Source organism: Meleagris gallopavo, chromosome 16 (genome assembly GCF_000146605.3).
Source record: "Meleagris gallopavo isolate NT-WF06-2002-E0010 breed Aviagen turkey brand Nicholas breeding stock chromosome 16, Turkey_5.1, whole genome shotgun sequence".
Taxonomy (NCBI): Eukaryota; Metazoa; Chordata; class Aves; order Galliformes; family Phasianidae; genus Meleagris; species Meleagris gallopavo.
The window spans coordinates 1,003,458-1,026,118 of NC_015026.2; the positions used below are offsets into that span (position 1 = coordinate 1,003,458).

The window sequence follows — 22,661 nt, forward strand, 5'->3', positions numbered from 1 at the left end:
AACAGGAGAGCTCTAACTTGACAGTTCCCAAGCATCCATCACTTAGGGGTAAGAATGAGCCCCTTCATATCAGTACTGGATACCCACAGGTATGCTGTGCCACATCTTCCCTCTGCAGAAAGCAGCAATAACTGCAGCAGGGAAGGCACTGCAGAGCTCTAAGCACTGCCTCCCTCCCACCTGCTCCTGCTTGGTGTCTTGGGGAAGACCTCCTCAAGCATTTACCTAAAGAACAAGACAGAAACATCCTTTGGACAATGAGACATAGCGTGAACTTTGACCAAAGTGCATTCACCCAAGTGACACTGAGAAAAGGTTTGTTAACTTGATTATCCAAAGTCAGCCTCAGGAAGATAGAAAAAGCACCCTTAGGGGATTAAATCTAAAGAAATAAGTTTGCAGATCACAGATAAGTCCATCTTTTTCCCCTGCAGGGCTGCCTGCTGCAGGAACCCTGCTGCCCTCAGGGCCCCCCATGCAGATGGGCTGCAACAGACATGGAAGCCATGGAAGTGATGGTGCACTGCTGGGTGCAGGCATGGCACAGTGCCACCCCTGCACCGTGCCTTGTGCAATACAGGCAGGCTTTTGTGATTCAAGGTGAGCTGTTATGAATAGCTCGCGCACTGCTTGTTTACACATGGTCCAGGGTTTTAAACGGTTACTAATTCAGTACTGAAAAATAAAATGCAAATAACAGGGCTGCAGGAGGTACTTTGTGCAGCTCCTATACATTGTTATGGCAAACAGGTAAGGTGGGGAAGAAAGGAGCGCTGCCACCAAGTAAGCACACATCACCACACAGCTCTGTTTTCAGTTTGATTGCACGTTCCAAGCATGAAGCATTCACAGCCTTCCCAGCACAAAGGACAGAATCGTTGGAGAGCCACTGCTGAGGAGCTACTGCTGTCAGATAGTGCGTGTTGAGTCTCCCAGGCACAGGGCATCAGCCTTCCCAGCAGCTCATCACTCCTCCTTAACCAACAGATCCAAACACCCTCCACAGAATAAAGCTCCAGTCTCCAGCTCTGATCAAGAGGCACCTCAGATCTGCAGAAACACTGCACAAATAACTGCGTGCTAGGAACTGACCTGAGCAGTCTGATACAAACCAGTGTACAAGACAAGTTTTGGGACGTGCTGAGTGCTTCATGTTTTGCAAAGACAGAAACACATATTTAGGGATTCGTTACAGTAAAAGCAAGTGTAACCAGACTTCTGCTCTACAGTGAAATTCAGGAATCATTTATGGACAAAGCAGAGCCCTTTCAATAGGCAATACATACAACTCCTGAGCAGGTACTTCGATGCTAATCTCGCCCTCCCAACACTCAAGCATGTTCCTATCCTTATTTTACAAGGCCAGCTTGTTCCAAGATTCAAATGACTGCATTTACTATGTTCAGATATTTTGATGCAATTTTGTTAAAAGCTGGGAATGAGTGCATCAGCCCCTGTGCGTGGTTTTGGCAGCTGAGGCCGATGCTGTGCTGTACCTGCAGCTGAAATCCCTCCTTGCTGAATGGGGTTTTTAAAGAAGCTTCAGCATCACCTCGATATAAAGTGCAGAGGACACAGGGAAAAGATCTCATTTTGGGTCTCCAGAGCAAGCTTCCTATGAAACTTCATATTTAATTGTCCGTACCTGTGACAGAAGCTAAAAACCACCCAAACTAAAAACTCAGGTGAAAGCACAGGAAGAAACACAACATCCCCTCCCCAGCAATGCCTACATGAGAAAGTAATGCTGACAGAAGCCGAAGGAAGACTGAGCATCCCCCCAGTGCTGCTGCAACCCAGGCGTTCAAAAACAAAATTCCTCAATGGAGACCAAGGCATTCTGTGGGATTGCTCCGTCCCTGAGGGTAGGGATCAGGGTTTCAGAGAAACATGATGAATCACAGTGGTTTTTAGCTTATTCATCACAAAGAGCTTTTTTTTGTTGTTGTTAAACTGATAACTTTGGAGAGAAAACAAAAGAATTACCTGTTATCTAATCTAAGAAACACTATCAGCTTGCTTGAATGAGGAGAATGCTTTTTCTTGCCTTCACATCTACATACACTATTTGATGCTGAGGGAGCACTGCAGAACAGAGCGCTGGTGCTTTTCAGCATCTCCCCAAGCTAAGCAGCCCCATCTCTTGTTTTAGAAGCAGCTGCGTATCTGGAATATCACAAGGCAGCTGCAAAACTCACAGAGATGCATGGGAAGTTTCAAAACAGGAAAACCAATGGCATTAAAATCTCCTTTCAGTTTGCACGCCTTCCTTCCAGGAATCTGGAATTAAAGAACCGACAGAGTGACAATAAAGGCACCGACCTCATAAAATGATTTTAAAGAGAGCACACGGCCTCCAGCTTAGTGTGCAGGTTATCCAGGACATATATCCCACCACCAAATCCTCAACTATACAAGTTTGTGTCTCAGCTTTCTCCTCATTTCTGCCTGCAGGGCTATTTCCACACTGACTGGCATTTCCCCTCCTCCTGGGGAGGCTGCACTTCTTCCATCTACTGCACTCATACATCCTTCATTCTTAGCCAGAAACATGAAGAACCAGCAACATGGAAGAACTTTATGTCATAATGAAGAGTCTCTTTGTAGATGACTGAATCTAACAAGCTTTGTTATACTTGTTTAGTCATTAGAAAGCTAAAATTAGACAAATACCTCGAGAAAAGAGATTTTTAATACGTGTCATTGCCATGGGCAGCATGTAGGGGAGAGAGAATTTTCTCAACACAGGATACCTTAGAAACACCAGGAAAATAAATCAGAGCATACAGACATGCACTGCTAACACAGCAGTCTTCCACTGGAGCTTATATTGACCACCTTCTTGGCAGCAGAATCCAAAGTCATGGCAAACTGGGCAAGGAAAGCCCACCCACACCAGTAATTTCAGATGCTGGTTTGCTGAGCTCCCACCACCACGCTGTGGATCCCATTGGGCAGGCAGAGCCCTGCAGGCTGGTGTGTGGTCAGTGGGTTTGCCTCCATGCAGACACCTCCGGGACTTCCACTCACATCTCTCAGAACATGAGACTTCAGAAGGAGGGGCTTTATCCTCCTGCAAAGCACATAACCCAACCTAAAGCAAACTTCTTGCACTGGCCCATAATTCAATGTCTTCTTTCCAATTAGCTGCTGGATCCAAAAAAGGACATTTTAATTTCTCATTGATCTAGGCCACTGGGATTTCATACCAGAGTTCTCTTGGGAAACTGGAACAAGAGTACATAAGCTTATAGCTGAGAAAGGAAATACTTTCCTAATAGTTACTGGAGGGATCCACTGAGTCACAGCCATCTACTGAAGGCATTACACAACTGGATGTCCTGTTCGGAGAATCCAAAGGATATACACAATATGGAAATCACACAGTGCTAAAGAATTTCTCATATGAAGCTTATGCAATCTTTTTTTAAATCTATGAAGCTGTCAGAATCTTAAGGAACAAGCTCTGGTTGTTGAAAAGGTGTGCTTTTCATCTTCTATGTCAAAAGCATAAGAAGTGGTTTGCTTTAGAGGGAAACGGATTACTTCAAACCTGCTCTCCCATCAGCAGCCCAGCACAGGCACAGCATTTGTCTTTCAGCTGGGGCTGCACAATGCACATCCCCAAAGGAGCTCTGCTTTCCCCAGGAGGACAAAAACCAGCAAGCACAGAAGCCTGGAAAGAAAAACGTAGCAGAAAACCAAAGAATCTTTCGACGGGAAGGCTGTGTTGCTTTCAAACTGCCACTTTATCTCCTGGAGGGTACAGCAAGTTCAGGCAAATGTGTGCCAACTCAAACAGGGGAGGGTGCAAGCAGCAGCATGACAGCCGGGCTGGGCTGCAGATAGTGGGTGCTCTGGGGGCTCAGAGGGGCAGAGCAGCACCAGGAACCAAATACAATCCGATGGAAAAAAGCCCGGTCTCAGACAACACAGAATAGCTGCTGCCCTCAAAGCAAATAAATAAAGACACTGGGTTCTACTCAATTACATCTAGGTCTATTTTTGCCCGATGCACTAAAAAAAGGGGGCACAAGGGAGGCTGTGGGATCTCCATCCTCAGAAATATTCCCAAGGCAGCCTGGCAGGGCAGCAGCAGCTCCAAGCAGCTCTCTGGGAGCAGGGCTTGGGGCCAGGAGCTCCAGAGGCTGCTGTAGCCTGCACCATTCTGTGAAGCCAACCAGCTGCCACACGGGGAACTATCGGAGAAGTTCTCTTAGTCTCAGAGATGTGCTGTGTGCTGGCTTGGGTTAGATTTCATGGATCCTGCAGAAGAAGCTGTAGAGAGAAGGGAATTTTCCTAGCTTTCATCATATACTATTTAAAAAGCCCTCTTCGTGCCCTGATCATACAAAGACAGGTCACAGCAGGTCAGCTCAACAGAGGAACTTCTTCAGTTTGGGTAAATCTCAAACTGACCAAAACCACAGCCTAGCCCCACTCTGCAACCACTGCTGCCATTCAGCACGGCGGCCTTACAGACATCCCATCTTCCATGGGACTGAGTGCTGCAACATGCACTGCATGCCATAAAACATCTTCAGTTCCAGTTTCCACCTGTTTCCTTCGAGGAGTTACTGCTGGCTACGCAAACAACGCTGCTCATTGTCACCACACTCTGCTTTCTGGCTCATACTTCTATGCAAAATGCAGACCATCTACATCGAGATTATAAGTATGTACAGAAGGATTCATGAAACACCCTCAGCAAGTGGCCTACATGGAGCAAGTCCTTCCAACCACTCCCAGTAAGCAGTGGGATTTCAACTCCTGCTGCTGAAATAACACAGATTTGAGATGACTTGGTTCATCTGGTACATAGCACAAAGGTTACACCTGAAGAGCTGCAATTTTACACACTGAAGTAGTGATTTTCATTGCTCCCTCCACGGTAATTTAAAGCAGGGAGTACACCTAACATTGCTCCACGCTGGTGCTGCTACAATGCAACACAAAGCAGCGGTTTTTTGGGAGCAGAGCACATGGGCAGCCAGTGAGCAGCTGAACCCTGGCCGCCTCTGTGCAAAGCAGCTTCAGCCACACGTTGGCTGCACAAACCCCAAGTTATCCCCAGCACCTTCCTTCTGCCAAACGCACGCCTTTTTCTCTCGCTCTCAGAAGTCCCCAGCTCTCATGTTCTCAGCCATTCCAACACCAGTTAACACGATGAATTAAAACTTAAAAACCTGGGAACAGCTCTCACAGCTCCGAAGCTGCCATGCAGATTTTACTGCTCTTTTTTTGCAGACAGGCAGGATGTACTTGAAGCAGCTGCCTGCTTTCCAGTTCAAAAGAGCAAAGCTCTTATCTCCACACCATGCACATCTCCAGGTTGAAGGAGCGTCCAGTCCTCAACTGAACGAGACAGCATTTGGATTGCCACTCACCATGCATATCTCCAGAAGATTCCCTCTAAGGGTGTGTATCACAGATATACTGTTTGGTAGAATGGTTAATCCCTGTATTTCACAGGCTTTCCTTCAGAAATTTGTAACAGATGGATTTTCGCAAACAATGGTTGAAAACCATCAGGGATTGAGGAAACTGCAAACAGTGAAATCATATAAAGACTTCATGGTGAAGTCTTTCTGAATTCGGGTTTAATTGGAATATAGCAGCCTAGGAAATTATGGTTCTAACCCACAAACAAGCAAGGGAATGTTCAGTAACCCCAGGCAAAAATCCCCTGGCCTCCCAGCAGCACAGTTCAGGCCGAAGCTTTACATCTATTTATAGACCTCGGGCACATATCACTACAATAGCTGATTGTGCTTTGCAGCTGTTTTGTATATCTAGAAGGGCAGGAAAGAACAGACTGCACTTTGATCATTCCCTTTTTTGGAGTATTAAAACAACAACAAAAAATGCCATTGGAAAGGACTCGGTATTTTTGAATCACAAGGGTACCTGTTCCAAGAGCCACAGCTCACGCTCAGCAGGGAGCGCTGGGCCACACGGCCCATTGTTTATCGCTGTAAATATGGGCTGCAGAAAATATTTGTTCTGGGAGCATGCAAACTATTTCACCTATCATGAGAGCATATGCCACAGGGATCTACTCCACAAAGCATCTGCTGTTAAGTGACACACGCACATAATTAAGATTCAAACTGAAGCACATAGCATTGCTGGGGAATGCAAGGATGAAGCTTTTGCTCAAGATATTGTTGCAGGATAAGAATTAACTACATGCAACCTGTAAAACCTGTTGGTATGAAAGCTTTCAAAACACACGTACTGAGCTAACGCTGCTGCACACAGAGGTACAAATTACTCACAAAGATGAAGCTGTGCCTCCTGTGCTGGGGACTCTGTGCTCAGGGCAGCATCCATCAGCTGCTCGTGCCAGAACAGCAGCACACACTGCTTTGTTATTCATCATCTAGCCTCCTTAGCTCTTGCTCTAACAACATACTAGCCTGGGATGTTAAAAAGAAAATACAATCGTGATAAACTCACCCTGACACAAGATGCTAAGCCATACTCAGAGGAAGCAGAGTCACAGTCATGGAGCAATCCACACGAGCAAGTCACATCTGTGCTACGTGCAGCACTCCCCAGTCACACATCTGGAGGATGCTCATTGCTATGGTCAAACAAAGCTCATTCACTGGGCAAAAGAAGAATGGAAATGAGCACCAAGCAAGTGCCTGCAAAGACCTCACAGTACCATAACCATTCTGCCAGAAAACCATCTCTAACCGATTTCTGATTGTTGCAAAAAGATGTAAAATGGGATATCCCATGCACTGCAGCTATCTACATGAGTTTGAAAGTTCATTTCCGTGCAGCCACATGCACTTAGGTACACAAGTAGTTCAAAACACTGCAAACAGACAGCTTGTAAAAGTGATTAAATTAGGAGAAAGAGTACCGTAACCGAAGCAGCTGATATGTACCTCTGCTGCATCTGCCTTGTTTATTTAAAGCACAGTTCACAGGGATAGAGGGCTTTTTTTTTTTTTTTTTTTTTTTTTAATGTTTGAAGAAAATGTTCTTGATTTTCATTAAGGCTTTCAGGCATTAGCATTACTATATAATTATAATTGTAGCAGATAATAAACTTTACATATATCATATATTGTATTAAATGAATTAATGTATACAATGCAATTCTATATATTAATGTTAACTACTTAGACATCAACATACATATATACATGAGCTGGAAACTAACATACAGAATAAGAATCTGCTAAATACATTATTTATATCAGGATAATACAGAAAAAAACACCACAGCACCACCAAGACTGCAGTGGCACTGGCAGAGCAAGCCCTTGTTGCTGAATGTACAGCAGGGTTTCCCTGAATGCCTATGAGCAATGATGAAGACAACCCTGGAGCACTTTACCCTCAGGTTCTGCTGCAGACACTCAACTCAGCAGGGCACAGAGAGGCTCCCATGGCTTTGGTGGTTTCCTTTTCTGCACTGCAATTCAGGACTGAACTCCTGCATTTCAAGAATTGATCTTTTACGAGCTGGAAAAGCTGAAATTTAGCAGGAAGGTCTCTCACACTGTTCCCTTCCACAAAACTTCCAGCCAACCATTTTTTTACCTCTAAAATGAACTTTGCAGAGCAAACTTAGCCACAGCCATCACTGGACTCAGATGAGCATTACCTGTGACCAAGATAACTGTTCAACAGAAGGATACCTCTCCATAACATCACTTTTAAAGCAGAGCACGCTGAGCATGAAGTTCAAATGTCAGGTTGGCTCTATCTGGGCCAGACTCCAGCTACAAGCAGCGCAGCTGCTGCACGGCCTCAGCAGCACCGGGGGCCCACGTGGAGGCACAGCCCACGTCCACCCCCAGCTCGTGGCCCCCTGCACCCCATGTCCCTCTCACAGCCCCGTGTCCCCTCCTGCTGGCACGCTGGCCATCACACCATGACCACCATTGGCCCACAAAATGGCGGAGCAAAGCAAGTTCCACGCTAGGCCCACAGTAGGTGGAAAACTGCTCCAGGTGCAAAATTCTAACCCTGCAGAGCACAAGCACCAAAGGTCAGCCTCCAAAGAGCCAGCAGAGCCAAGCCCCAGCCCAGTGGGATGCCCATGACCACCAATACCAGCTCCCAGCACAGGGCAGACAGCCCAGCACCCAGAGGACAACAGACCCTGCAGTCCCACTCAGGCCCTCCACTGACTCAACACTGAGGAATGATTTTCCTCCACGGGATCAGCCAGCCAGCCCCAAGCCCAATGCAGGGCAGTGACACACTCCTAGGGCTGATCAGCTCCTTGCCCACTCCCTGGGCCTTGGGGCTGTGTGCCCAGCGCTGGCACAGCAGATGGCAGCCATCCCAGCTTCCCAAAATATCAGTGCAGCTGCTCATAGTGCTGCTCTCGGACAGGCCACGGTGCCTACCAGCAGGGCTCGAGAAATATTTTTACAATTAAGACATTACACACAGTGACCACTATTTATACTTCGATATGTCAGCCTTAAATATTTACTTTTCCACTCACTCAGTTTGCATTATATGCCAACAGATCGCTTTCTTGCATCATTTAAAGAGCTTATATGTACTTAAAATTCTCTCAGCAATAAGGCAACAGCATTACTGTAAAACAACTCCCAAGTAAACTATGAGGAAAAAAAAAATCTTTGCTACTTTTTATCTAAAATAGATTTCTACTGCAAAGACGAACCATTTTTTTAAATAATAGATTTGTTTACCTTCTTCCGCGTGATAAAGTAAGAGATTATTTAAAGAAACCAGAACTATTTTGAACTTTCAACCTCTGCCTGGGCCTTACAGCACTGCACGGTGCCCACCCTGCTGCCCTACCGCCCTGGAAAGGATAACCCTGGTTAGGGCAAGGAAATGTTTGCACTTTTAACCATACCACATCCCAGGGCTGTACTGGCAGTTACTGGACATTCTTCCCAGAAAGCAGCCTGCTTGGCAGCCGTATTTCAACATGAAATTGTTTCCTTTTGCAGTCCCAGAGCCGAGCGCTGCTGTGGGTGCAGGCACAGCCTCGAGGCTCTGGCAGATGATGGAGATGCCCATTGCCATTCCTCTTGTTCCTTTCCCATTCCTCACTTGCTGCAAAGTGCAGAAGAGATGCTCCAGGCTGGATATCACACTACTTCTTTTTCGTTTTGCTCACTGCAGATCCCCTAAGTCTAGAGGTAAAACAAATCTGCTAGGCTAGAAAAGGCCTACAGGTGCCTCTGTGCAAAACAGAGCCAGCTCCTTCCCAAAAAGGAACAGTTATCCTCATCCTTCTTTTGCCATTGATAATCACATCTTTAAATTTTCCTGCTATTAAAACCAGCTGAAGTACGTTTTAGAGAATGAAGAGCCCTGAGATTCACTGCCAATCCATCAAAACACAGATTGTGTTACACTCTAGAGCATCTCCCGTATAAAATCAAAAGGATGACTGTGACCCTTTCCGATCAAACTTCCAGCTCTTTCCTCGGGTCTCCCATCCTGAAGCATAGAGTGGCTGCAGCACTGCAAGGAGGGAATGGCCACCTGCAGGCTCTGCTGCATGGCTTCCATTCCCCTTCCAGTTTTCTGCTCCCATTACCTCACTCGCTCCTCCAGCCATCCCAGGCACTGCACCGGCCCTTTTTGTGCCTCCATCTCCAGCCTCAGAGCGGAAACCTGGAAGGAAGGGCTGGAAGGAAGGGAAGAAGCATGGGGAAAGTGAAGATGCTGGAGGCGTGCAAGGAAATAGTTTCTAAGACTTTATTAAAGCTAAAACACTTTTTCCAACTGGCAATTGGAAAGCAGAAGTAATCCCACAATCCTAATCCACGTGAAGAAAAGAGGCCAAAATCCGAGCACCACCTGCATCGCATCACCAGCACAGAGCTACACCTCCTTGCTCACAATGCCCACCATCCCTGCAACAAACAGCACAAGTTGAAGTTTTGCAAGAAGGCAAACTCCAAGCAGAACCTCTGCTCATGCAGCATTTGTTAAAAGAACCAGCCTCTTGCATGCATGCATTTTCCCTTTTGTTTGCTTAATTTAATATGAGTAGAAGCTATATTAATGAGAGGAGAGAGGGCAAAGGAGAAAACAACACAACCAATGAGTGCAAGCAAACAGGAGAGCAGCAGCAACTGCAAGAGAGTGCCCAAGAAGTCAGGGCCACAACACACTCAGCACAGCTTGATTTCTAGCAAAACAGCACCAATGAGGTGAGTAAAATGTAATTAGAGTTTACTTTTTCCTCCCAAGTGAGTTAGAAACTTGGGTGGATCAACCTGCAGGTTGTGAACAAGTGTGGTAGGGCAGAGCTTTCATGGGCTCCCAACTGAAACGCCAAGGGCAGCCTACATAAGTTCAGGACTTGTGAGAGTTCAGTGCAACACAAAATGTTTAAAGTGCAACAAGGTTTGCAATAGAAATTTAAATAATTAGATGTGGCACTGCTACATTAGAGGTGGAACAAAACCAAAGAAAAGACCCAAGTTCCAAACTCAAAAATAAATACACTGAGGAAACTGGATGCAAACACACACTGCAGCCTCTAAGTCTGAAACGTGCCCTTGTGTAGCTTAATGAGAAAACTGAAGAGAACCAAAAATTAATCAACTGTTTTTTTAAGGTATTTTTTTTTTCCATTTCCCTGCAATGAAAGAATGGCCGACACAAGGTAACTCAGGTAGCTGATGTTCATCCCCACAGCTCAGAGGCATTGCATCTAACCTATTGCCAGCAAAATCCTTAGGCTCATCAACCCTGGAGAACACTCTCCTGTACACACACACACACACACACAGTTTCCACCACTTGCCAACTTTGTCTCAATCACGTTTATTCTCTTAATCTTTGCTGTGAGCACTTAATATACTTATCTGCTTATCAATGAGCAAGCCTATACAATCACACCACCAGATAAGGATAAAATAAAAATGAGAAGAGAAAATATTTGAGAATGTTTCGCGACACCAACATTGGCATAAGGTCAGAGACCCTGCTCTTGGGTTTTGGGGCTTTGCACCCAAAGCACCTCCAAAAATGACACTGAGGACTACACAAGAGCCCCCCGAAGCAGTCCTGGTTGGCTGACTGCAGATCTCAGCATCCCTCCCACTCACCTTTTTCCACCTCCCCCCATCACCTATGGCAGCACAGGGCTCCTCGCTGCATCCCTGAAGATAAAATCTAATGGGTAATTACAGATACAAAAGAAAACTTAGGATAACTATTTCCCCTTCACAGCTTCCGTCCCGTTAGCATATTTTGCTGCTATAATGCCTACGGGGCTTATCTTTGGTTGCAGGAGAACAAAGAAAACAAACAGTGAGCATTTATCTAAACAAGCCGCAATATTTTCAGAGGAGCTGCCACGGTGCTATGGGGCCTTGGGAAGTATGTGAGAAATGGGTTGAAAGTAATATTGCTCTTATTTCTATAGCAAAAAGCCATTATAATGGTTTCTATTATAATATCCAAAAATCCTACCTTCTCCATGTCACAACATATCTCCCATCAGCAAATGGCACTGAGATGCTGTTAGGGCTCACACTGAGCCCCTTCCCCCCAACCCCAGCAATTTACCCTTATGAATTAGTAGCAAACAAATAGTAAAGAACACGAAAGTACATTAAAAGGAGGAAATAAACTGCAGCACTCCCATCAGATCGGCTGCAATAAGATGTAAATAGAAGTACGCAGTCATTTGCAGTAGGGGGGAACTGCTGGGCTTGTTTACAAAGGAGCCTGGTGCTCCTCCAAGGTCCATGTTCCAGCCTGAAAATAACTCCTTCCAACAGCTGACAGGTGGGGGGAGGCGACGGATAGGAGCAGGGTCCTTCCCCAGAGCACACAGTGAGCAGCAGCTGCCTGGGAAAGGCAGGGAGTGACCAGGCACCCAGGAGGGGAACGCTCCCAGGAGGACCCCCAGCACCTCGATATGGACTGCAGGAGCAGCACCACCCCTCGCTAAGCAGAACCTGCATCCAAAACAGCTCAATACAAGCAGGGTAAATGGACTGACCCAATCTGTCAGTCCATGCATGGGTCAAGCGGAGGCTCTGTTGAGTTTTAAAGGTCTCGGAATGTACCTTGGGGGAGAGGATGCTGAAAGAGCAGCAGAAAGCATCTCAGCTGCACTGCTGCAGTTTGCTCTTTCTGTCCCCAGCATCCAAAACGTTCAGTTCTGTTCCAGGAAATGTCGTGAATCGCCCCAAACGCAGCAGAAAATGTTAGGCCATTAAAGAATCACTTCCTTCCTCCCAGATAAATGTCACTTAAAAGTCCTCTCCTTTCCAGAACTGCTGTAAAGCTGCAGTAGGAGGGATAAATCATTATCTGTTTGGTATTAAAGGAAAAAAAAAAAACCACAACACTGGAAAACAGCGCTGACAGCAACTTCTCCCTTCCAGAGGTGGAACACTGGGTTCCCACCACGAGCACAGAGCTGAGTGCCAAGCAGAGTGCTGCAGAAAGAGTCAGACATCACTGCTACCATAGCAAGGGGCAGGCAGAACGGGGCACAGCGTGCAGCTCACTGCCTGCACAGCTCCCAGCCGGCCCTGAGCTCCTGCCTGGCACATGGTCTCCTCCACCCCAAACGCATTTGGGATGTGGGCACCTGTAGGACCAATGGGATTTGAACCTGCCGTGAGAGCTGCAGTGCAGACTGTAAGGCAGGAATTGCAGGTTAGGCACGTGGCATTTTGCTGTGACATTTTTGGGCTGCATCCCACCAACAAGTGACATAGCAGTGCACCAGAGGCACTGAAACAAAGTGCTGCAGCAGCTTTGTTGGAACAGGAAGGAGCTGCACAGAGCACAACCAACCCAAGCCCTGGCTGCAGCTGTAGCTGGGGTTCGATGACAGCTGGCATTCTTCCACAGGCAAATTATTCAGCAGGCACATCAGAAACTAACTCACTGCAATGAAGGGCTGGCAGCTGTTTTCCAGGGCTGGGCTGCACAGCTGCAGATGGGGAAGGAAGTATGCAAAGCCTCCAGACAGCTCCCAAAGCAAGCCCATGTCCCAGTCTCACCAGGGCATCCCCTCCCAGCCCCAGCAGCAACACAGTGCACAGCAGCATTCCCAGGTCGTGCACTCTGCTTCTGCAGCTGATTTGTATCCCCTGACAAGAGAAAGGGGAAATACTAGAGTAACATTTCATCCTCTGTTTGTTATGGTTCAGCTATAAAAGTATCCACATTGTATATACATGGAGTCATTTTCTTTCAAGAAAGCCTGAAATATGGGGTCTGGAAGGGGTTTTTCTTCAACATACACAACATAGTAAAAATCACTGCCTCCTCTACCAGTCAGGGCAGCAGTGCAGAGAGAGAATTACCAGATCCCTTACTGCAAAGGGGTCAGAAACAACGTGCCATCAGCACAGCCCAGCACTGCACGGCCTCTGCTGCAGCCCTAGCTCACTCAAACTCACAGCTGTATGTTCTCATAGCCGTGTATAGCTGACATTCATAGAACTGTCACAGGATGGTTTGAGTCGGAACAGCCATCTTGTCCCACCCCCTGCATGAACAGGGACCCCCACAGCTCCATCAGTGCTCAGAGTCCACCCAGCCTCACCATGGGGGTCTGCAGGGATTTGGCATCACTGCCTCTCTGGGCAGCCTCTGCAGTGCTTCACTGCCTGTATTGTAGTAAAATTCTTTATATTCAATCCAATACTAGGTTCATACAAGTCAAATCACAGTCCCCAAGTTCTGTCTCCAAATACACAAGCAACACAGTTTACTAAAATGCTTATAAATTCAGCACTGTGCACAAGGACATGAAGTGCAGAAGCCTAACAAGCGAATATATCCAAACCTGAGATACCTTACTTCTCAATTTCCAACTCTGTCACCTCTTGAAACCTCGGATATGGAAACATCTCCCATGACACCCCGAGCACAGGAGATCTCTACAAGGTCCCAGCCAGGTCAGAAGCTTCAAGGCATCATCTCTATGGACCTACACTGCCAGCCAAACTTGGAGCTCAGTGGGGAAGGTCCAGCCACGAAGTTCAAAGGCCATTTACTTAATCCAGGCTTTTCCTAAAGGAAATCTCAACAACAAAAAGCTTCTCTTCCAAAAAATACCCATCTACCACAAAAGGATGATGTTTGTACCGAGCTTCCTATGCCTCCATCAAAAAACAAAGAAAACCAACCTTACTACCATACAAAACAGAGAATATAATCAAAGACCCCAAACAAGACGTTGCTGTATTTTTAATTCAGCAGACAGAAAGATCTCCAGGCAGCACGTTGAAAATCTGACTATTGAGGTGGACAGCAGGGACAATGCTTACACCCACAATGACATTCAGCAGCGTAAAGCCTTAAGGTGGGAGAGGAGAAGTGATGGGGTGCCAAGTTATCACAGAAACTGAAACCAAAACTCATAGATTCCTGGCAAACCAGCATAAACACATGGATGTGTTAGTGTATGTATGTGAAGACCGAAACTGAATGTTGTCTTTTGGTTGTTTTTGCTCTTTCACGAAAAACAATAAAAAAGGCAGACATGTTTTGCAGCATCATTTCAACAGGCAGGATTTCTAGATGACATATTCCTGTTTGCTTTGGTTTGGAGGTCACACGCAGCCTGTGGAACGAGACTTCAAGGTTTTCAGACAGTAAGCAGCAGAAGGGAAGCCTCCTCTGTGTAACAAAACAGCTCTCCAGACAAGGATCCCCACCATGACTTCTGGAAAGCACCGTGGCCATGGGCACCCAAACCTCCTTACTGCCTTTGGAAGGATCCGGGTGTGAGGTTCAGCTCACAGAGCATTTTCAGAAATACCGGGCTGAAACACCCTAAGGATGCACATACTGAAACACCATCCATATACATGCCAGCCATAACTCACAGCCGTTTCACACAATCAAGACTTTTTAACTCCTTTGGGAAAAGCTACCACGAAATACCAAATCGTGAGCAAAGCTTCCCGCAGAGGTGGGTGCGTGTGACTTCAGCAGCGACTCCAGGCCTTCTGTTTACAGCTCTGTGCCCACGGCAAATTCCAGCACTGTGATGTTTCATAACCAAAGACGTACACGTTCGCTTCACATCCTCAGCAGAAAAATTCAATTAGCCATCGCTACGGATTCCAGAAACCGGGGTGAGGCGTGGCGTACGCTCCTCTTAAATGCTTTATTGGGATTATGAAACAACTATTAATACATTTTCTCATCCTCATGTGGTATTTTTAAGAAAGCTTTCTGCTTCCAGTTGGTGCCAAGCAGCAAGTCAAACATCAAATATTATTCGTATTGTCTCATTAGTATCTTACATGTACATACGTGATAAAATCTGTTTCATAATGTATCATAGGAGTGATGTTAGCCCCAAGACGACGACAGTCAGACTGAAAGCAAAACAAGTAAAAGCCTTTTACATAACGTTATTAAGTAAGAACCAAGTTTTAAAACTTAGCGATAGATGAGAAAAGCCACCCAAGTCCCAGGCCAATGCCTGAGAGCTGTTAGCAGAAGGTCTCTTAGCAAGGTTTCCCCTCCTGGAAGCTGTGCCCACTCTTTCTGCTGCTGCAGCCCAAGCACTGACTTCCTAGAAGCACTCCCCTCCTGCCCAGCTCCCGTTGTCCAAACAGCGGATATTCAGAGCTAACAGCACACTTGGTCTCCCTGCAGTCATGCCCTTGCAGCAGCATTTCCTCATGACATCCTGTCCATAATACTGGCTGTGGCACAGCACTTCCAGATCTATCTGTTTCAGTCCCGTCCAAGTCGGTCAGAGGATAAAGATGCCTCGTATCTCGTGGGACAGACCTCACGTGGCCATTAAACAGGAGTTCAAATAAATAACTGCAACAATTGGACTCAGGAACAGCTACGTAAAAGTTATAAGGGAGCTGATATACCTAATATAACATACAGAGAACAGCTAATTCTATTTCATGTATTAGGCATAAGCGTTATGCAGAGGAGTAGCAAAGTCCCAGACTACAGCAAGCGAGGATAAGCCCAAGCGCAGCAGCTGCAGGCACAGACACAAAGGAAAAAGTCTGCTTACCCTCAGAAAGCCTCAGGTAGGCAAGGATCTCCAGCAAAATACCCTCGCTTCCACTACCAACCCTTAAATGAGGGCTGGAAAGGGGTGGATCCTGGCCCCAGCCCTTCCAGTCACTGAGTGCACTGCATGCACCTGAGCTCCCCTGGGTTGGCCCTGCCTTCCCACCAGGTGCTCAATCGCTGCTTCAGGCCACAACTTAGCATTTCCACTACAGATGCTATTGATTATTAGCTGGTTTTCCTTTCCTTCTCTCCTCCTATTTTTTGTCCTGCAAGCATAAGGTCCCGTTACCCCTTTAGCAGACTTGACATCCCTGCCAGTTCTTCTTCCCTGCTCCAATTTGGAGGATTTTTCTCATCAGCATTGCTATTTCATGTCCATAACGTGATCTCCAAATGTATCGAGCAAGCTGAAGACAACAGCTTCAGCAGTGGTTGAAGACAACAGCTTGAGCAGTGCAACACAAGGAGCGGGAAGCGCTGTCAGAATTGTAGCGCATATTTATGGATATTTAAATGGTTTGCAAAGAATTCCCACCAAAGTTACTGGAGCAAATACAAACCTAGAAGTTTGTAAGGGGCACTTTGAACCTGAGGGATGCTTTCCTAAGGAAAACAGCCGGAACATATTGGAACCAAGAAACCTGTCTATCCCTACAGCTGGGATAGACTGAGCACTGTAAGGCTAAAACATTTTTGGAAAGAAGGAAAGAGAAAATGCGTTCAGCGCTGCCAGCCTGGGTTGAAGGCAGCACAGAGGCTCTTGGCTCAGCAGTCCTACAGCAAGCAGCTGCACTTGCACACCCTGCACAGCCTTAAGGCAAGTTCCAACCGACTCCTGCAGGGCTGCCCCACGGCAGTAACACACGGGTAGGTCAGAGTCCACTACAAGGCGTTAATGCAGCGGTGATGAGCCGGCCCCACAGCAGCAGCTCCCGCTGGACATTAAACATTTAAAGGCTGGGATTATTGTTATTTTCCTTCTTTTTAAAGGACAGAAGTGAGATCAAAAATGGTCTAAAAATAGCGGGGAATTTTCAAGTGTCAGCTGCAACGGAAGCAGGAGTCGCTGTCTCTCCTTGCAGAGCCAGCAGGGATGGAGGCACAGACAGCCACACACTGCAGAGCGGGCAGAACGGTTCTCATTCACCAAACTGACACTCTACAGCAACCTACAGTGCCATGAAATCCCAATGAAAGTGGTGCTTTGAAGCGGTGGAAGGAAGTTCTTACATCCTCCTCCTGCCAGAGGGAAAAGCGAAGCTCATATTGTGAAATAAGTGGGGAGGGAAAAAAAAAAAAGAGTTTAAAACAATCTATTCAAATCACGCATCCGTCATGACAGGAGATGAACATAAATTATGTGTCTTTTGCTGTGTTTTGTCTTTTCCGTCAATCTTTCCCCCTGATAACCCTCAATATGAAGGGTTTCACTTAAAGAATAGAAAGCTCTCTTCCATTTGAACAGTCCCTCACACACCTCTGATGACTGAATGGAGTACATGGAGAGAAGGGAGTTCAGACTTGTGAGCTGCAGCGCTCCAGTTTGCATTTCAACAATGACATTTCAGGCAGCCCAAGAAACAGAGAAGAAAGCCTCTGCAGACACAATCACAGAGCCAGGCTGTGCCCGTGCAAGGACAGGACTTACACATGGCTTTTCACTGCCTGCAGCTGGAAAGCAGCGATCAGAACTCAGAGCCCCAACAGCCAACAGATGAGTTTCCCCTAAATAACAAACCAGCTTAGGGGTGAGTCCTCTCAGACAGAGATATTTTTCCACTTGGTCTTGGTTGAAGAGCCACCCAGCAGACCTCCCTCAGCATTTGGAGGAGTTCGTCTTTCCACATCTCTCTGCCTGGCATTAAAGCCGATGAGCACTAATGCACAAACAAAACCAACCATGTTTACTTTCAGAAAAAGCTCCTTCCTTCCATCAGGCAACATTCTGGGGAAATTCAACCACCTCGATCCCTACAGCAGGGGGCTTGGAGCTACATGATCCTAAAGGTCCCTTTCAACCCAAACCGTTCCGTGATTCTACGATGATTCCATGAACTCCTGGCTCAGTTACAGCAGCGAATAGCTCAGATGGTGTAAAAATGACAAGCTGGCTGCTCAGCTTGAGACAGCCTGGGCAAGGAGCTGCCTAGCGGCCAACAGCCACAAGTGTGGGGGGGGAACTTCGACAACAGTGACTTGCACCAGGCTAACAGCACACACACACCTCCCAAATGGAACCACGGCTCTGTCACACGATGCTCCATGAACAGAGCCAGCATTCTTCCCCAAGATGCTCATGCATTTTGAGTGCTCAAAACCAGACGCTGGTGACCCTGGTATTTCTGGGAATGCGGCTGGCTGGCAAACAGTGAGCGTGACCTCCTGAGCAGCAAGAGGGAGAAATGCAAACAGACGAGAAGAAATGAGAACAACAAAGAGCACAACAACAACATTTCCATAAGCAGGACTTTTTATATCCTGAAAGGAGATCTCTGACTCCCCATAGGAGTCCAGAAGGGACACGTTAATGTCACCGTCTCATGTATTATGTGACTCCTGCTATCTCTCAAAGCCCTCAATAAATCTATTTGCTGGGAAGTTTAGCTGGAAAACAGAAAATGCCAATTGTCTGAAATGCCACAGCAAAAGGCACAAAGTGGACTCTAGGGTTTATCCATAGAAAACATCGCAGCAACACTGCTCCCCTGTGCCTCCATCACCTCCATGGGGACGAGGTGCAGTGCAGACAGAAGGGCTGAGCAATCTCACAGCGAGAGCAGACAGCAATGGGAAAGTGCTGCAAGGCCGGCAGTGGCTGTTTGTCCTTGCAGGTTTGGTGGGGCAAGAAGCCCTGCTGCTTGAAATAAGAAGGCACGGAAGCATCCTATCATTTATCAGCCAAAGGGGGAAGAAAACATAATTTCATCCTAGAAACTCCAATGACCCTCAAAGCAACACGAAGAAAGAGAAACTGAGTTACGTCCTGCATCCTCCCAAACACATGCAGAGCAGCAGGAGGATGACTCAGGACACCTCTGTCACCGCTGTACCACGTCCCAAAACCCAGGGCAGAGCTCACATCAGCATGAGCCCTGAGCCCTCAGCACCCCACGCTGCTGAGGAAGAGCTGGCTTGGCAATGCTGGCTCAGCTTCAGCCAGCAGCAACGGCAGCACAGGCAATTAAGAGATAATTCGCCAGGCACACGACATAAAAAATAGGATATCATTAAGATACCAAAGGTTGAAAGGAAGCTGAAAAGTGAAGTGTTGGTAGGGAAATAAAGCTTATGCCTGTTATCTCCGCAGCACTTTGATACTTGAAAAGAATAAGACACATGACATAATTAACAATCACAACAAACTTCCTCTGCTCTGCTGCTGCTATTGACTAATGCTCAGGGAAACAGTAAGGCAACGGAGCTGCCCGACCTGCATCAGCATGCTGCAGGGATAGCAGCCTGCTCGCAGGAAACCCAACCAAGAACTGAAGTCTGAGAAAGATCAAGAAGAAGCAGTGCTGGCACGGGGTACCACTGCTCTACGCAGCGCTCTTGTGGTCTCCTAGAAAACATGGACAAATGCACACAAGTATTTCAGAGCAGTACCGTCAGTCTCCACAAGTCCATTCACGTCACTGTGATGAATGACATTGAGCACAGTCATAAATTTAGCAAAAGCACTTAATTTCACTTGCTGCCACAGCCCAGCCCTTCACTGCATCTAGCCCTAAAGTCAGATGGAAAAAGGAAAAGAAGCGTTTAAACACCGCAGGGTTGTTTCTCTACAATCGGTACAGAAATCTGTTGTTGATGCTATTTTTTTTTTTCACCAGAAAGGTAAAATTCAGCTAGGGCTAACTGAGAGATCGCAGCTGAGCTTTTTTTCTCCAAAGCACACTTCCACACGTACACATCGGCGTCGACCCACTCCAAAGAAATCCGTATTCCATTCGTATTTTTAGAAGTCAAACAGAAAGCTCAACCCCAGCGCACACATCTGCTGCGGCTCCACGGCTCCCAGCCGCCAGCGTCCGTGTGGATGTTTGTCCTCCCCACGAGCCTCATTTCACGCTGGTGCTGCATGCAGACAGCTCGTTCCCCAAAAATAAGTCTTTGTGTCACACCCCAAGCAGCACCTGCCAGGCGAGCGCTGCCGTCGCTCCCGGCGCTCTGCCCGTCCTCATTTGCTGACCTTTCTGCAGCCACTTTGGCCTCGTCCCGTACTTACCGCCCCAAACCTCTCCTTCCCCCACCCACAACGTTCTCCTGCAACTCCTTTGGTTCCTTCCACGCCATTTTCCATTCTTTCCCTATAGAAGCATGTACATTTATAAACAGAACAAACAAACTCACGCCCTGTTTAAGAGCTTGCTACGCAAGATTCTAACGAGATTCTGTGCTCGTTTTCACTTTTCTGTGTCTCACTCCTGTGAGCCAGCAGCACGGCCCTAGGGGCAGGCAGCTCCAAAGAGGGAGCTGGGCCAGCGTGTGCAGCTCTGTGCCACCAGCTCTGCTGGGAGTTTCATTGGAAAGCCAGCGCTCTGCAGAGAAGCGATCACTGGCCCCTTACTCCAGCCGTACGGGGAGCCAACTGATCCCCAGCTTCTTGTCCAAATCACCAATCTGCAGTTTCATTCGGAGCTGCAGACAGCACAGCATCTGCCAGCACGCTGAGCCACCCCACTAACTTTTTCCAGCGTCACTCCGAGCCGTAACAACTTGCTATCAAACTGCCAAACTCGCAGCGCTCGCTGCGTTCTGCGAATCCAGCTGTCAGCTTTCCCAAGTGCCTCCGCAGTCCCAACTCTTTCGGTGCCAACAAACTTTTCACAGATGCACATAATTTCACCAAACACATATGCTCTATGTATGGCACATGAAGTCAATTAACAAGTTTATTTACTGCATCGAAGGATGACACAACAGCACAACAAAAACCTCTTGCAGACAGCAAGCGCGTTCACCTTCTCCTCCCTACAATGCTACATGCTCACAAGTAGTTTTAAGGAGTTTTGAAGTCAAAGAATGCTTTGAGTACTCCCCAAAAAAAGGCATGAGCTCCTTCATGCTCCTCATCACCACATCCTTCCATCCAAAACTCCCTCGGCTGATCCCCAGCACGCCGACATACGCGTACAGCACGTTCAATCTGCAAGTCAACAAGCACAAAGCACGCACTGGGGAAAATATATTCCCTTGTAAAAGGAAAAATAAGAGCCGAGTACAAAACAACAGCACGTACCTTTTAACTGATCGGCCACCACGCTCTGACCGACCCGCTCCGTCACTTTGCCATCCTCCATTTCATAACGATCGTCCAAATATTTCGCAGTAGCTTCCGAAATATGGACTTTCCCAGCCACCCCCAGCTGCTCCATCAGATTGGCCAGGTTGACATCGTTGGACCACACGTCGAACTTGAACCTCCTCATTCCCAGGATGCCGCACAACACCGTCCCGGTGTGGACACCGACTCTCATGTTGACCATTTCTTTTTTCTCCTGGCAAAACTGCTCGATGGCTTTGATCATGCCCAAGCCCATCTCGATGCAGCAGTAAGCGTGGTCCGCCCGTGGCTCTGGGCAGCCGGCCACGCAGTAATAGCAGTCTCCCAGTGTGCTGATCTTCTCACATTTAGTGTCCTCGCACAGGCGGTCGAAGCGCCCAAAGAGGTCGTTGAGGAGCCCCACCAGAGCGTGGGCAGATTTATTGGCGCTCATCTTAGTGAAGCCAACGATGTCCGCGAACAGAATGCTCACCTGCTCTATCTGCTGCATTTTAAAAGGCCGGAATATTATGGGGGTTTTCTGGATGGAGGGCTTCTTCTTCCTGTTCTTGGGGCTCGAGGTGGAATGACGTTTGATGGAGTTCTCGCTCTCATCATCGCCCTGTTTCATTAAGTCATCTGCTATTATTCTGGGCATAACAGAGTGAATCATCCTCTCTTTCAGGGCTTTTTCCACTTCCAAGTCTTTCCCGTGCATGATGGACTGCCCCACCTTCAGGAACGTGCTTCTGGACCTGACTTCGGACATGATAAATAAATGAATGCCGATGGCGTGGATGCAGATGTGAAGGAAGGCTTTGCTCAACAGCTCCCAGTAAACCGCGCCGCCTCCGAGCGGCGTGAAGCAGCTCTCATCGCGGAAGCGATACCCAAAGGTCTCAAAGAGGACCGAGTAGGACAGCCCCAGAAACAAGCTCAGATACAGGGGTAAGTGCATCACCGCGTAGAGCAACAGGAGCACTTCGACGCACATAGAGAAGCTGCCCACCTGCGACAGGCAGGTGTCGGTGGGAACGGCTGGGGCCGTCCGGTTGGGCACATCACCGCTCCCCGACAGGGGATCCAGGGCCTGGAACTGCGGGGCCAGCGTCAGGGCGAACACCAGGAGCGTGAGCGTCAACGAAGTCCACACGTAACGGCGGGCGTAGGCCTTGGTGAACGTGAAGGCAAAGAAGGCCAGGCACACCAAGAGGAAGCACAGGGCCGGCACCATGAACACCATCCGCTTCTCCCTCATGTGCACGCCGAAGTAGATGCCCCAGAGCAGGCAGGCCACGCCAATGTAGAAGAGGGCGTAGCGGAAGCGGCGCTGGGTCTGCGGGAAGCAGCGCTCCATGCACGCCTCCTCCAGGTTGGTGGAGTCGAACTTGGGGTCCCACCAGCG

The 22,661-nt window shown here is 47.6% G+C and overlaps 1 protein-coding gene across 1 annotated transcript in view; it reads right to left on the reverse strand.

Moving 5' to 3' along the window:
* Positions 1-22,655, reverse strand: part of LOC100542393 (adenylate cyclase type 9-like) — a 46,904-nt gene extending 24,249 nt beyond the window's left edge. The window contains exon 1 of the mRNA XM_010719365.3: positions 21,233-22,655. Coding sequence (XP_010717667.2) covers positions 21,233-22,613 — 1,381 coding nt within the window. The 5' untranslated portion in view covers positions 22,614-22,655. The remainder of the gene's footprint in view (positions 1-21,232) is intronic.
* Positions 22,656-22,661: the final 6 nt, after the last annotated feature.